This window comes from Vespula vulgaris, chromosome 7, assembly GCF_905475345.1.
Source record: "Vespula vulgaris chromosome 7, iyVesVulg1.1, whole genome shotgun sequence".
Taxonomy (NCBI): Eukaryota; Metazoa; Arthropoda; class Insecta; order Hymenoptera; family Vespidae; genus Vespula; species Vespula vulgaris.
In genome coordinates this window covers 2,218,675-2,233,345 of record NC_066592.1, presented here as the reverse complement: position 1 = coordinate 2,233,345, position 14,671 = coordinate 2,218,675, and the positions used below count along the sequence as shown (strand labels likewise).

Here is a 14,671-nt window from a genome sequence, read left to right as displayed (position 1 = left end):
AAATACGATCATTGGCATTTATTGAAAGTTTCGAATCTTCTTTTTTCTTTTATTATATCCTCCGTTTTGTTTATTATATCCTTTAAATAATATGAACGTGTTGAGACTGTTCGAGAATTAAAAAATATTATTACTTTTTTACTCCTTTTCTTTTTCTTTCTTTATTTTTCTTTTCTCTCTCTCTCTCTCTCTCTCTCTCTCTTTTTTTTTTTTTTGCAACCACTAGCTAACTGTGATGTTCGTAAATATCACGCTCGGTGCTCGCTAAAGAGCTCACAGTTTCCGCTAAGTCTTTGCCAGGAGCTTGCTTCATTCTCGCTTCATGATGAAAGTGTGTCGTTGAACGATTTATCTCTCTCTCTCTCTCTCTCTCTCTTTCTCTCTCTCTTTCTATCTATCTCTGTCTCTCTTTTTCTCTCTGTATTTTTGGTTTCCGTAGTAGTAATAAATGAGAATGAAGAAATACGTGATGGAAAGAAGAAAAGAAAAGAAAATTAATAGAAATGATAATAAAAGTTTGGATTAGATTGAACATTTATCTTAGTTAAAGTATACACTTCTTCCGAAAGTTTATTACCTGGTTTGAGTTAGTCTGAGATGAACACAAATTTTGGTGTCTTTCTGTCTCTCTTTCTTTCTCTCTTTTCGTTTCCATTTTTGTAATGAACAGAGAAAGAAAAAATACGTGCAAAAAGAAAGAAAAAGTATTAATGACTGAAAATAATAATAAAAGTGTAACTTAATCCGATGGAATCACGATTGAACTCGTTTATCTTTTTTCATGTATACACTCCTTCTCCAAAAGTTTATTACTCTGGCCTGGGAATCGTTGAGATGAACACAAATTTTAGAAGGAGCTACTTCGTTATATTACTTCTGCATTTAAAGAAACTGAAATGAAAAAAACTCCAAACGTTCAGTGGAAATTATTCTCAAGTGGTGACGATAAACACACCAGAGAGTTGACGAGTTTAAATCTCTTAAGAGAGGTACTTGACTCCTACCGTGAATCGATATAGACTTCCTTTGAATGCATATCTCTATCTCTATCTCTATCTCTATCTCTATCTCTATCTCTTTCTCTCTCTCTCTCTCTCTCTCTCTCTCTCTCTCTCTTGGCTATTAAGAAACGAACTTGAAAAATAGTTTTCTTGGAGCCACTCATATATCATATTTTTTGATTAAATTTATATATAAAACAAGATATATAAAAAATATATATATATATAGAAAGAGAGAGAATGAGAGGAAAATGATGTTAGATAAATTTTCACGAGAAAAGATCCCCTATAACTATAATAAATAACTATAATAAATAATATTTTATAGTGATCGATGTACATGCATGCATACATACATACATACATACATACATACATACATACATACATACATACATATATATATTAATAAAAAGATAATTTGATTTTTCTTTTTTTTTTCAGAATTTATTTCATTGTGTCACAATAATCTACCAATGTAATGTCCACGTTCACGACAGTGTGTAAACGGAAAAAAAAAAAACAAAAAGAAAATTACATATATAGAAAATAGTAACTAAAAGTATAATTGTCTAAAAAAAAAAAAAAGAAAAAACAGTATAAGAAGAACAACAATGGGGAGGAAAAAAAATTTCGCTCGAGTTATGTTAAAATCACAGTAATTGTCAGAGATTAAATTGGACACCTGATGGTTAATCGGTGTAATGAACGAATAATGATCGTCAGTCCGATTTAACGAATAAAAATATATGGCAGTCATACCACATTGACGTGTTCTTTTCTTTTTTCTAATCGCATTTGTATCTGTTTTTATTGTTTTCCTTTTTTTTCGTTTTTTTTTTTTTTTCAACAAAATCTTTTTTACTTTTCTTGTAATTCAGGAAAGATCTCGTACATCACCACTTCGAAGATATCCTAAAAAAAAAAAAAGAAAAAAAAAGAAGAAAAGAAAATTAATAAAAATTATCGTCATTATAAAATAAGTTCCTAACATTATATGATATAAAAAGATTATTTAAACGTACATAAAATAATTGTTTATTAAGATTAACATTTTGCAAAGTATCGAAGACCTTTATTAACCCACGTTGCGCACTTTGTGCTCCTACTAAATTAGTTAGAACCTCAGGTACGTTATTTAAAATTTGTCTACGAGCTTCTCCACGAGTTTTTAATTTCTCTTCGTCCGTTCTTAATACCGTCCCAGATACGAGATGACCTTCGGGCCACCAGGACTTTGTAAACAATTGAATATAATAATGAAGCATCGGTTCAGAAAATACCCATGCAATTGTATCTCTGATTTGCCTTAAAGGAAAAAAAAAATTATAAAACAAAAAGAAAAATAAAGAAAAAAAAAAGAAAAAAAATAATTTTTAATATTTTATCGATAATCTCTAGATTATGATATTTTAAAAAAAATTTACCTGTTTATCGTACGACCATAAGTGATTTGAACAAAGGTTATAAGGGATCGACGAAGCCATCTAAAGACACCACGTAAATCAAAAATTTCACCTAAAAGTGCATACAATGGCTCAGCTATAGCATCTTTTCCAGGACCTATATAAGAATCTGTTGCTGATCGATTAGTATCGTTATCGTCGAGAAGCAACGAGTAATCTTCCTCATCCTCTTTATCTCGGGACTCGCTATTGTTTCCGGATCTAGGAAAGATAAAATATATATATGTGTGCATGCATATATATATATATATATAGATAGATAGATAGATATATAAATAGATAGACATAATAATGATCATTAGTACAACATATAAACTATATAATAAAATAACATACGAAGTTTTAAACAATGTAGACAATGAAAATCGTGATTTTTTGGGAGATGGTGCCGAGTGTTTTAAATGTTCCGAACTTGGGCTAAGAAAAGCATATAAAGCTTCACTTTGATTGAGTCTTTCATCCTCCAATACGAACTAAAAAAAATATATATATATACATGATTGTTGTGATCTAATTCGATAAGAAAAAAAATTGTACTACTTTATTGGTAAAAAATGTTTGAACAAAAAATATATACTTTTAAATATTTTTGTATTTGCATTTTGGCTTTGTCGAGAGTATTCTTATCGGATTTTCCAAAGAATTTTAATGGCTGGGATGGTAAGTCGAAATTTTTCACGTAGGGACACAATTGACGTAATTGTCTATGAAGTTCTTGAAAGTCTTGTAATTTCCTAAGTACTACCCAACCACTTGATATACTTTGATCGTTATTATCATCCTCTATCATATGTATAACCAGTACGAACTGTGGAGCTTCGCCGTTTTCTGGTATCTGTACATTCATTTACGGAATAATTAATTTTATAAAACATGTAGATGTAGTTCCGAATAAGTTTTAACTGAAAAATTTAAGAGAATAACATAGTACGAGAGATAGATAGATAAATAAATAGATAGATAGATACAGAGCGAGTGAAAGAGAGAAAAAGAGAAAGAGATTGAAAGAACGAAAAATACGTGCTTAGAAACTTCTAAAAACATTTTGCTAATTTATAAAAGCGAGCGTATAAAAGCCGTTCGACCATGATACAGTAAGTAGAATAAAGCAAGATGAAAATATTTTAATTTTATGCATATATGTATCTATTTATAAACGACGCATGCGAATAAATTTCTTTTTTTCTTTTTTCTTATATATACGTATATCTTGTATATTTTTTATTTTATATACACACGACATATTTCGAATCCATTTATAAAAGTTTTCGAGTAATATAAATATCTTAAAAGACATACGCAAGTTAGAGACGCGCGTAACACTTCAACATATAATTCAGACATAATTTATAGGAAATAATTAAATAAAAACATACATCTGCACTTTGTACATCAGCTCTCCATCGACCCAAGTGTTCAGCCCACATTTCAGTATGACTCAAGTGTGCTTCTAGTTGTCTTTTTTCACCTTGCAACCATTCAACTTCCTTTCCCAGAATACTTAAAACTCTGCTTTCGGGCTTAACAGAAGATTTAAGTGCTTGCAAAGCTTGCATTTTATTATTCAGTTTCTCTTGTAATTGGTCCAATTTACTACGTGCATAATTGGAATGTTCTCCGACAAGCAATGGTGAATTTTCAGATAGAGTTCCTTCGACCGTTTGTTGATCCTCCACCAACCCTGATGTTTCAACAATTTAAACACTTGATAGCGCGATAGATATTAAAGAGAGAAAAGGAGTGAGGTAGAGAGAAATAGAAAGAGAGAGAGAGAGAGAGAGAGAGAGAGAGAGAGAGAGAGAAGGATGTGATCACAAACAAAAGATCAACTTGTTCAACTACTACATATTAGACTATAAACATGTGTGTGTGTGTGTGTGCATGTGTCGTAAGTCAATATTTTACGATCATCAAGCTGAAGCAACATGAATTAATTATCAAACGTATTCTAATGAAAAAATATAATAAATTAATAACGACAATAATAATGATAATCAAAGATATCAAAGAAATCGTACATATTCTTTAGATCTATATTTTATTAATTACAAGTGGCAATAATTAGCATTGAAAGAGAGATATTTAAAATAAGAATTTTCTATTAAAAATGAAGATCGATAAAAGCTTTATCGAGTAACGGTACAGTAATATCGATTATTATTGTTAATATTAATTTTAGTTTTTTTATGCAGATCGCATTATTTATAAATTTTTTATTCTCATTAATATAAACTCTCTCGAATGAGATCTTTTTTTTTTAGAATGATTTTTTTCTTTTTCTTTTTTTATAGATAACCGAAAATTTTATATTCGGAAAAAAAAAGATTTAAAGACATTAAAAGAAGAAGAGAAAGAAAGGGAAAAAAAATGTTCCCCCATTATACACTTTAGTGAAATATCGATCGTTTAAAGAGACATAGCGGGTTACATGTTTGCCCTCAATTTTCCGTTACTCGATTATCTGAACAGAATATATATATATATACTTGCATAGTATATACATATATATATATATATAAGTATGTATGTATATATATATATATATATACACACTTTGATGTCTACTATGTGTTAAATAAAAAAAACATACTCATCAATTCAGTTTATTGACATAAAAATTGATATACTTTAAGTAAAGGAATATGTATTTATAAAATAGTCTGTAATGATGTATCTATAAATATAATATGATGTATCTATAAAAATCTTATATTTAGTTTTAACTTTTACTAGAAAAACTTGAGAGAAAAAATATGGTAAATTAATCTCTCTAACGAAATAGATCACCGAGATAACATGTTTTTATGCTATACTTAAAACTCTATCTGTATTAAAAAAGCTTGCATATAAAAAAATGTCATAAACAAAATGTATTAGTGACAGTGGCTTGCAACAAATAAAGATAAATATTCAATGTACTTACCATCTGCTCTTGCGCTTAATAATTCTTCTTGCATTTTTTTATATTGTTCGCTAACCAAAAATGGGGAATAATATTTCTCTTCTATCGTTTTGACTACGCTCTCTTGGACCTCGTAAAACACGGCTGGCCCTTTATCCCCTAATAAGAAACTTTCCATTCTTTTTCGTACAACTTTATCGACTTTTATTTCAGCAGTCGGTGATCTAATATATGTATAAAAAATTTCAGCTCCAAGCTGATGCCAATTAGATCTATCAGCACATCTCAATTCCTGCACAGCAGCCCAATATCCGATCAGTCCTTGACTTGAGACTTGTTCTAAAAATTGGGAAAGATATTTACGACCTATGACATTGTCTAAAATTGTTTGCAGAGGCAATACTCTTCCTTCTGTCATTGCAGTTGAACCACATATATCACTATCCTAAAAAAATCAATTATATTATAGCCAATATGATTAGCAATGACATTAGAAATAATAATGAATATTAATAACAAACTAACCTGTACAGGATAACCATCCCATCCTAACGACTGCATATGACATTCGCACGTATTCTTTGCATATGTCAATTGACTAATATATCTTTTTAACTTTCTTGCTTGATTTACATCAGACTTTCCAAATGCATTATTGTCTGGATCCAAACCCTGCGCTCTTTTTACATTTTGTATTGTTGTTGCCTGCATAATTTCAGTTACAATATTATATCTAATATGCTTAAGGACCTCTATATCTCGCGAACTTTTAATCATACGAATAAAATCTTCAAATGATTCAGCATATTCGTATGTTTTTCTATGCATTGCAGCTGCAAGTTGTTGCTGTTCAATATATAATAATATCTTTTGATTAATATAATCAGGATCGGTTATCAGATCTATCGCTGGTTTTAATACTGAAACAATAAAATAAAAAAAATATATTTTTATTATGACGTATCATATACGAATATTATATTTTATAATTTGTTGCATTGCACCCACTTTTACAGGTGAGAATCTCCCTCAAAAGAAATTTTGCTGGGGAAAGAGAGTAACTGCGTGGCATTAGAAACAATATATACAATTCACTAACTTTTCTTAAATACTCCAATTCCGCTGCAGGAGACATCAAATGTGATGATAAAATGAAAACAGGTTCTTCGCCAACAGATCTGAAATAATTAAATTATTATCTCAGGGTTACGCGTTATCTTTCGAAAATTAATAAATAGATACTCACGAAGCTGCTTGCGCTATTCTGATTTTTTCAAAATGAAAAGTTACTTTATTAACTATATTAAACACTACTAGTTTAGTATGATCGACTCTTAACAGACGATCATGGAGACTCTGTATAGCACCCCACACATCTTGTTTCATATTTTCTAATATCTGATCAGAATTAAATGCTAAATCATTAAGCCAACAACCAATAAAATCTTGAAAAGCTAAATCTAAGAGATTTTGTAAAGCTCCATCTACTAAACGACTAAAAATCATTGGATATCGAGATTGCTTCTTAACATTTGATAATTTGGCTTCGTATCCTTTCTGCAATGAAAGAGAAAACGTATATTATTTCTTATCAAATCTAATTAACTGTTATTTAATGTAATCACAGTTTTTCTAATAAAATAACATACCATTAATAAATTATGAAACGCATCCATCTCTGCAAGAGTTTTAACAGTGCCAACACCTGTTTGATGCTTCGATGATAATGCTATATTTATTAACATAACCACTAAAGGCCCGATAAGAAGACAAAATACAGTTAATAATCCATAGAAGCAGCACCATAACATACCATTCCAATAAAGAATGGTAAAAACGCTGAGAATTGTGCACAAAATATAAAGTATAATCATTTTGTATATGTTTCAATATAATCAGATAATAAAATTGTCAAGTGTATTTCCTTGACAATCTTTATTTTCATCAACATTTAACCCATCTTTAATATAATTTTCTGTTGCCGTGATCGTAGTCTTAACATGATAGTAATGAATTTCCGATTTATATATTTTAATACATGTATGTGTTTTATTTTCTTAAATAAGATTAAATGAATCACTGACACACATCAACAATATCGGTATTGTTACCTCGCTTTGACACCTGTTATGTTTTCTATAGCCGGGCGTAATTACTGCACATCGATGTACGCGTCGATTTTAAAATGGCGCCTTTCTTCAATTTCTAGTTTTGTACCATTCATGGTACAATTATTCGTAGATTTTTCATTGTCAATAATATATCAAACATAAATATTAACATAATTAAAGAGATCTAATAAAATTAAATATACGCTTTCAATTATACATATAAAATAATCCAATCAATAAAAATGCACACTTTAACCCACCTGAAAAAACAATCGAATTTTGTATGTTGACGGATAAAAAGTGTAGAGATTATAAATTAATTTTTTCTAATCTTTCTTAACAATTAATAGATATATATATTTATATTTATATTTATATTTATTTATTCATTACTTAAATAATTCTTTATTTGCAAAAACGTTCAGAAACGTTTTAGATATTTTAATTTTTTTAAATGTTCCACTGTAGTTTCCAAATAGGATTTTTCATTTTTACCAGATGGCAATACTTGCATTACATCGAATAGCCAATAGCAAAAGAGAAATTATGCAAATGGCCTGAAACTCGTCTGTAGTATGACCAAACAAATTTATGTTTTTAAGAATTAATCGTTGAAACATTTGATAGGGAGCATCAAATGATTATTGCGTGTTGCAATATTGCTAATGTTATTGCGTCTTCTTTATTTTTATCGGCTATTCATTAGACGTAGCTTATGGTTATCTAAATCTAAGGAAGTTAAAGATTTTATGCTTTCTGTCCGGTAAGTAATAATTTATTAGACGATTACACGTGGTCTTGCTAATTATTGACGTATTTCCTTTTTTTATTTTTCTTCTCTTTTTTCTCCATTCAAAAATTTACTTTTACAAATACTTTCGAATATAAAATAGTTATAATACATTATAATAGTATACAAATAAATAATATCCTATTCTTTAGATGCAAACCAAACAATTTACCGCCATTTATCTTTCTTTTTCTTATCAGCAAAGTAAATAATAGATCAATTAGAGATAAACAACTTTTCGGAAATACTCGACAAATACTATAATGCATTTATCCTTTCCATCATCATTTCTTTTCAGATCCACAAACCCTGCCATTTTTTCATATTTTTACACATGATTCAATTATTGAATCAATAAATAAATTATTATTAATAAAAAAATTACTTTAGAATTAATAAATACAAAATTATGTAATGTATATATATATATATATATATATATACAAATTATATAATATATATATTAACTTATAATATTAAATTATAAATTATTATTATTATTATTATTATTATTATTATTATTATTATTATTATCATCAGTTGTTTGTATACATTGATTTTTAAGTTATTTACTTTTCAGTATAGATATTAATGTTATGCGTGAAATGATAAACTGAAAATTATCTTCGATAACTTTGTCATCATAAAGATTTTATATTAATTTTTATTTTAAATAACAAATAAAATTTTTACAAACATATTGTCTTTCAATAAGGATTATGTATACAGGTATTTATGCAAGAGCCTTCTATCAAATAGGATATTATTCCAGAAAGATGCTATTAACATTTTTATATATGATAGCGACGACAATTCAGACATGGAGAATTTCATCTTTAAGAGCACGTTTATGTGCTTTATTTCAAGGAACAAAGCACGACAAACCATCGATTATGCTCTACGCTAAACCATTGGCATGTGTTGATGAAGGTATAAATATGTATTAGATATTCTTTAGATATATTTTATTATAGAAATGTATTTCTATAAAATTTTTTATAATATTTATACAATCTTATACACATCGAGAGATATTTCTTTATATTATACCATAGACAAAAGGAATCATTTTTTTTACATGCAATTTATATTAGATTATAAAATATTTCAATTATTTTATGGTAGGAGCAATTATGCAGTAATAATTATGAAATAAAAAAGGAAAAAGAAATAGGAAAAAGTATAGATCTATATTTATTAATTTAAAGGTTTTCAACATGTATGTTAAGAACAAAAATATAAAAAATTTTCTTAAATACAGAATCAATGCTGTCATATGAATTTATTAATAAAGTAAAAAAAAAAAAAAAAAACCTAAAGTAAAATATAAAATAATAAATGTAGAAATAAAATATCTATCGTTTTACAAAATTAAATCATATTGATATTTGTATTCGTTTGCTAGTTCTTAAATTGAGAAACACTGTTGCAGCATCTCTGTATAACTGGTTGCCTATCGATAGGCTGAAATTACATTCACAATACAAATTTAGATGGGAGATAATATTTTTTTAAGATAATAAAAATATATCGTATTTATCTCACCATGTAATGAAAATTTCACTTTATTATTTTTAGAATATGATAATCTATCTAGTCCTCCAAGCAGTGAAAATGGAAACACAGATAATTTCATGAGTTCTCATCTTTGTCAAAATAAATCACTTGCAAAACTTGGAGATTTACTTTGGAGTCATGGTGATGCAAGATTATGCACTATATATCCACAAGTATTTATCAAATTAATAATAAAAAAGTATTTTAAATCCAAAACAGTATTTTGAAATTACACCAAATTTCTTTATGTTCTAGCAAAAAATTAACATGTCTGAATGGTTGGCCTATCAAAATGAAAATCCTTTTATACCTATATTTAAACAAAATAATAGTATAATATCATTAACTGAAGATTTAAAAATGCATATTTTAGTTGAAGCTGACTTTAACGTGTATCAACCAAATATCTCTACAAAGTCAATGAAGGTAACTTAAAATTTTTATCAGTTTAAATCAACAATTTTATTTTATTACGTATTATTATGTTTTCGTGTCTTAGCTAGAAGATTATGGTTTAATTATTAGTTGGATGGTAGATAAAAATTTAAATATAATTATGGAGACTGATTTGGATCTTATAACTAAATTTGCAATTGCTGTAATGGAAGGACAATATTATATCAACAATGGTTTAACTTTAACGCGTATATTGTGTAAGTAAATAGTATGTCATTAAATATACAAATATGTATGTGAAATATTAACGAAATTGTTAAGAAAAATAATTCATAAATTTTTCAGCTGTTTTAGTATCAGGATATCCATGTACTTATCATAGTGAACTGATTTATTCACTGCCAGATAATAGTAAGTCGTAGAACATTAATTAATATTTTATATAAATTTAAAATATATCTGTATTAATTAATGTATAAATGTAATCTCTATATTGTAATGATATAGAATTAACAGGAATAGAAGAACGGGAAGCGTATGTGAAGAAACTGAGACTAATAAGTAATACTGCACAATTAGCATCACAACAAAATAAAGCAATGGACGTAGCCGAAATACCAGATCTATTTATTTTTCCTAAAGATGAATTCACAAATGTACAAATATCTACAGATGAAAAAACAGAAACTAATAATGTGATTGAAAATCCAAATAATATTACAACGTTACAAACATCTGCTGAGAGTCCAGTTTCTATACATTCGGAGACAATTGAAACAAAACCTATACAGTCAGAAAATATTAATAATTTGGAGGATTCTGATATACCAACGTTTAACGATGTACCTGAATCAAATCGTGTATCTTCAATTAAATCTAATATTATAAAAACAACATTAGATAAGGATAAGGAAAAAAAAACTTGTGAAGATATTGCAAAACCTGAATCTACAATTGATGATCAAGATAATAGTACAAAAACAATTGAGGCAGTACCTACATTCAATCTAAAGTAAGTTTTATAAGTTTCACAAGATAGTTAGAACATTACGTATATTAATTATATAACATTTTAGAAGTCTTACTCCAAAAGGTACAATTACGCCATATTCTAAGCATCACAAACCACCTAACGTTTTAATTTATGCCGAAAGTGCTGTGTCTCTCGATAATGTTAAAGCTGTATTAGAAGCTTCACTTGGCACCGACAAGTATGATAATAATTTATTAAGTTAGAAGATAATTACAAATTGACAGCTTATTGTATAATTCATTTTTGTAGATATATATTATATGTTTTATCTCGCGAAGAAGCAAGTTCCGATACATGGATGGAACAAGCAGCCCTTGTAGTTGTATGCGGAAACGTTGGTGCTGAAATTAGTACTCAGCTCATCGAATATATCGTTCATGGCGGAAAACTTCTAGCGTTATGTTCCGATACACTTCATACTTTGCTTCCATCTTTTAAAACAGCTGAGGTGCGTGAACACGAACTCGTACACTTCTCTTACGGAAAATGGAAACATGTTCGCATGATGCATCATATTTTCTGCTATCAAGCGTCACCCGTTAGAACTCGATTTTCTCATGAAAATGAAGATATAAAGTAAGAATTTCATTAAACGATATAATAACATTAAATGATGACGCGTGATATAATTCGAATCGAAAAATATTTTTAGCGTAACAGCCATGAGTCCACCAGTATCAGCTACAGTAAAAGATAAAACAGGCAAGTCACATTCCTTTGGAATAAAAGTATTAGGAACGGAAGAAACATGGCATACTCCAAGTATTATACTTGCTAATTTAGCTGATAGCAATGGTAAGGCTGTGTTTTCACAAATTCATTTAGAGGCAGATCCAGCACAATACGAGCTCGAAGAAAATAAGTTTAACGCTCTTAAACAAAGTAATCTAGCGCGTTTAGAAATATTTAATGATCTACTGAGTGTACATTTAGGCATAGAAGTAAGCCCATTGTCAAAAAAGACACCAGTGAATTATACGCCAGCCTTTTTCTTAGGCAGACACGAGGTATTTATCTTTTATTTAATGTTAATTGTAAAACCATGAGGGAAGCGAGTTGAAACAATGAGATTATATTTTAATCAATAATTACTTTCATTCAACTTGCAGTTAAAATTAGAGGTTCTAGAAAAATTAAAAGAAAAGATGGATAATGATACATTAAAAATGCAAAATTTAGAAATTCAATTTTGCAAGAAAAATATCGATAAATCAGCATCGTCTTCGTTTCTTCCCGTTATGATACATCAATGTCCTGATAATTTTTCCACCATTGAATATTTTGAGGTAATTCTTTGAATATCATTTATAACGATGTACCAAGTATTATTTCTATCGCATCAAACTCGTTCTTTCAGAGTCTCAAAACAAAGGACTTGGGGCGTTTAGTGATATATGCAGATGTATTGACATCATCAATGCATGTTGTAAATGGTCAAAAGTTGCAACATGGATTGGTTGTTATTCCTTGTCAACAAACTCAAGCACGAGGTAATTGAAGATTTTTTTTTTTTTTACGAATATTTTATTATTATTGAATATTAATCTTTCTATTTTTTTAATTAGGAAGAAATAAAAATGTATGGCTTAGTCCCAAAGGATGTGCGATGTTTACCATACAACTTCACATTCCAAGAAATTCTTATCTCGGTGCTCATATTTCAATACTTCAACATCTCGTTATAGTTGGAATCGTATCAGCTGTGACATCTGTACCTGGATACGAGGTTTTTTTTCTCTTTATTCATATTTCAATTCATAATATCTATAATTGATATTTCAGGATTTTAATGGATCTATTTAAATATATTTATAATTGTTTTATTAAAAAAGGGATTAGATCTTAGAGTAAAATGGCCTAACGACATTTATGTTGGAAAATCAACCAAAATTGGTGGTATTATAGTTACCAGTCACTATGATTCGTCTTTAGTTATATGCAACGCTGGTAAGTATTAATAAAAATATTGTATAAAAATGTTATAAACATATATATTTATTTTCTTTATATTATATTCTAATAAAATAAGTAAATTAATATCAGGTACGAAATACAATTGTTTCTAGGTGTTGGCGTTAATCTTTCAAATAGCGTACCTACGTGTTGTATCAACGATGTCATTGCCGAATATAATAAGATACATAAAACGAACTTGCCATTTTTATCTTATGAACGTTACTTTGCCTTGGTGTTTAGTGAAATAGAATATCTATTAGATATTGTACAAAGTGGAAATATAGATTATTTCTTCCAAGTTTATTATAAATTTTGGTTACATTCGTTAGTATATATAGATATTCAAATTATGTGAATAATAAGAAAATATTAAATTTATATATAAATTTAATATCCCACTTTCTTTTTTCTTTTTCAGTGATGCTGAAGTTACAGTTCTATCGACTAATGGAGATAGTGAATTAGTTAAAATATTAGGTATCGATGATTATGGATTTTTAAAAGTACGAGGAAACAAAGGGAATACATTTTCGGTTCAACCGGATGGGAATAGTTTTGATCTAATGAAAAATTTAATAAAGCCAGTATAGATCTATGTGCATATATCAATTTACTATAAATTTTCAACGCTGAACTTTATAATATCGTACACAACAACGATAAGTATCAAACATAAATAATTAAAACAATGAAAATAAAAGAAAAAAAAATATATAATTAAGAGACAATGTCTGCCATACAATAATCTTTAAATTTAAGTAAATGATATAAATGATATGTCATTTATAATCACATATAATAATGGTTGTAAAAAAAATATATATGTATATATATATATATATATATATATATATATATATTTAAAATTCTATACACATCTATTTAAAAAAAATCTTGATGAATTGTTATTATTGTTTTTTTTTTATTCAATTTATTAAAGTATGCACACGAAAGATGTATGTCCGTTTAAATTATCTTGTCAACTATATGTATATATAATTGTTACATCTCTCAATAGAATAAAACATACATCATACTGTTACATCATATACTGCAATGTTCATCTAAGTCATATTATTCATTTATCGTTTGCAACATATTTTATAAAAAAGAAAAGAGAACAAAAAAAAGAAAAGAAAATAAAGTGCTTCGCTAAAGTTATATCGCAAAGATACAATGACATTCCTTCTAAGTTAGCTAATTAAATTTACAAATGAAATAATATTGATAATAATAAAATATCAGTGAAACGAAATATAGTAGCTGTAAGAATATGTTGTATAGTTTATTGCAGTGTTTATAATTTGTTGTATATCACTTGTATTTATAATGAAATAAAAAATTCACGATGTTATACATATTTGCTGCTTTACTTAAAAAAAAAAAAAAAAATATATATATATATATATATATATAGATAAATTGAAGGTCAGCCAATAAGATAAATATATATACATAT

The 14,671-nt window shown here is 27.8% G+C and overlaps 2 protein-coding genes and 1 long non-coding RNA gene across 4 annotated transcripts; 2 read left to right on the top strand and 1 right to left on the bottom strand.

Annotated features, from left to right (window-relative positions):
* The first annotated feature begins 34 nt into the window (after window positions 1–34).
* LOC127065318 (uncharacterized) lies at window positions 35–1,535 on the top strand. The gene is made up of 2 exons (XR_007781998.1): window positions 35–989; window positions 1,446–1,535. It is a non-coding gene; the product is annotated as an uncharacterized LOC127065318 (long non-coding RNA).
* LOC127065313 (sorting nexin-25-like) lies at window positions 1,422–7,532 on the bottom strand. 2 transcript variants are annotated; one of them, XM_050997479.1, is made up of 11 exons: window positions 7,019–7,532; window positions 6,616–6,926; window positions 6,378–6,547; window positions 5,895–6,289; window positions 5,391–5,814; window positions 3,844–4,148; window positions 3,045–3,302; window positions 2,804–2,940; window positions 2,429–2,668; window positions 2,027–2,309; window positions 1,422–1,916 (listed from the first exon to the last, which is right to left on the bottom strand). In XM_050997479.1, the coding sequence occupies exons 1-11, from the start codon at window positions 7,241–7,243 to the stop codon at window positions 1,863–1,865; spliced, it is 2,802 nt and encodes a 933-aa protein (XP_050853436.1). In that variant the 5' UTR covers window positions 7,244–7,532; the 3' UTR covers window positions 1,422–1,862. The 2 variants fall into 2 exon arrangements, with proteins under 2 accessions (XP_050853436.1, XP_050853437.1); XM_050997480.1 differs by having other exon boundaries at window positions 2,075–2,309.
* A 488-nt stretch (window positions 7,533–8,020) lies between these two features.
* Window positions 8,021–14,572, top strand: LOC127065241 (biotin--protein ligase). The gene is made up of 16 exons (XM_050997319.1): window positions 8,021–8,243; window positions 9,000–9,200; window positions 9,849–10,000; window positions 10,083–10,253; window positions 10,327–10,480; window positions 10,569–10,634; window positions 10,731–11,235; window positions 11,300–11,434; window positions 11,506–11,832; window positions 11,909–12,263; window positions 12,366–12,542; window positions 12,614–12,746; window positions 12,822–12,982; window positions 13,089–13,203; window positions 13,323–13,536; window positions 13,631–14,572. The coding sequence occupies exons 2-16, from the start codon at window positions 9,047–9,049 to the stop codon at window positions 13,800–13,802; spliced, it is 2,991 nt and encodes a 996-aa protein (XP_050853276.1). The 5' UTR covers window positions 8,021–8,243; window positions 9,000–9,046; the 3' UTR covers window positions 13,803–14,572.
* Window positions 14,573–14,671: the final 99 nt, after the last annotated feature.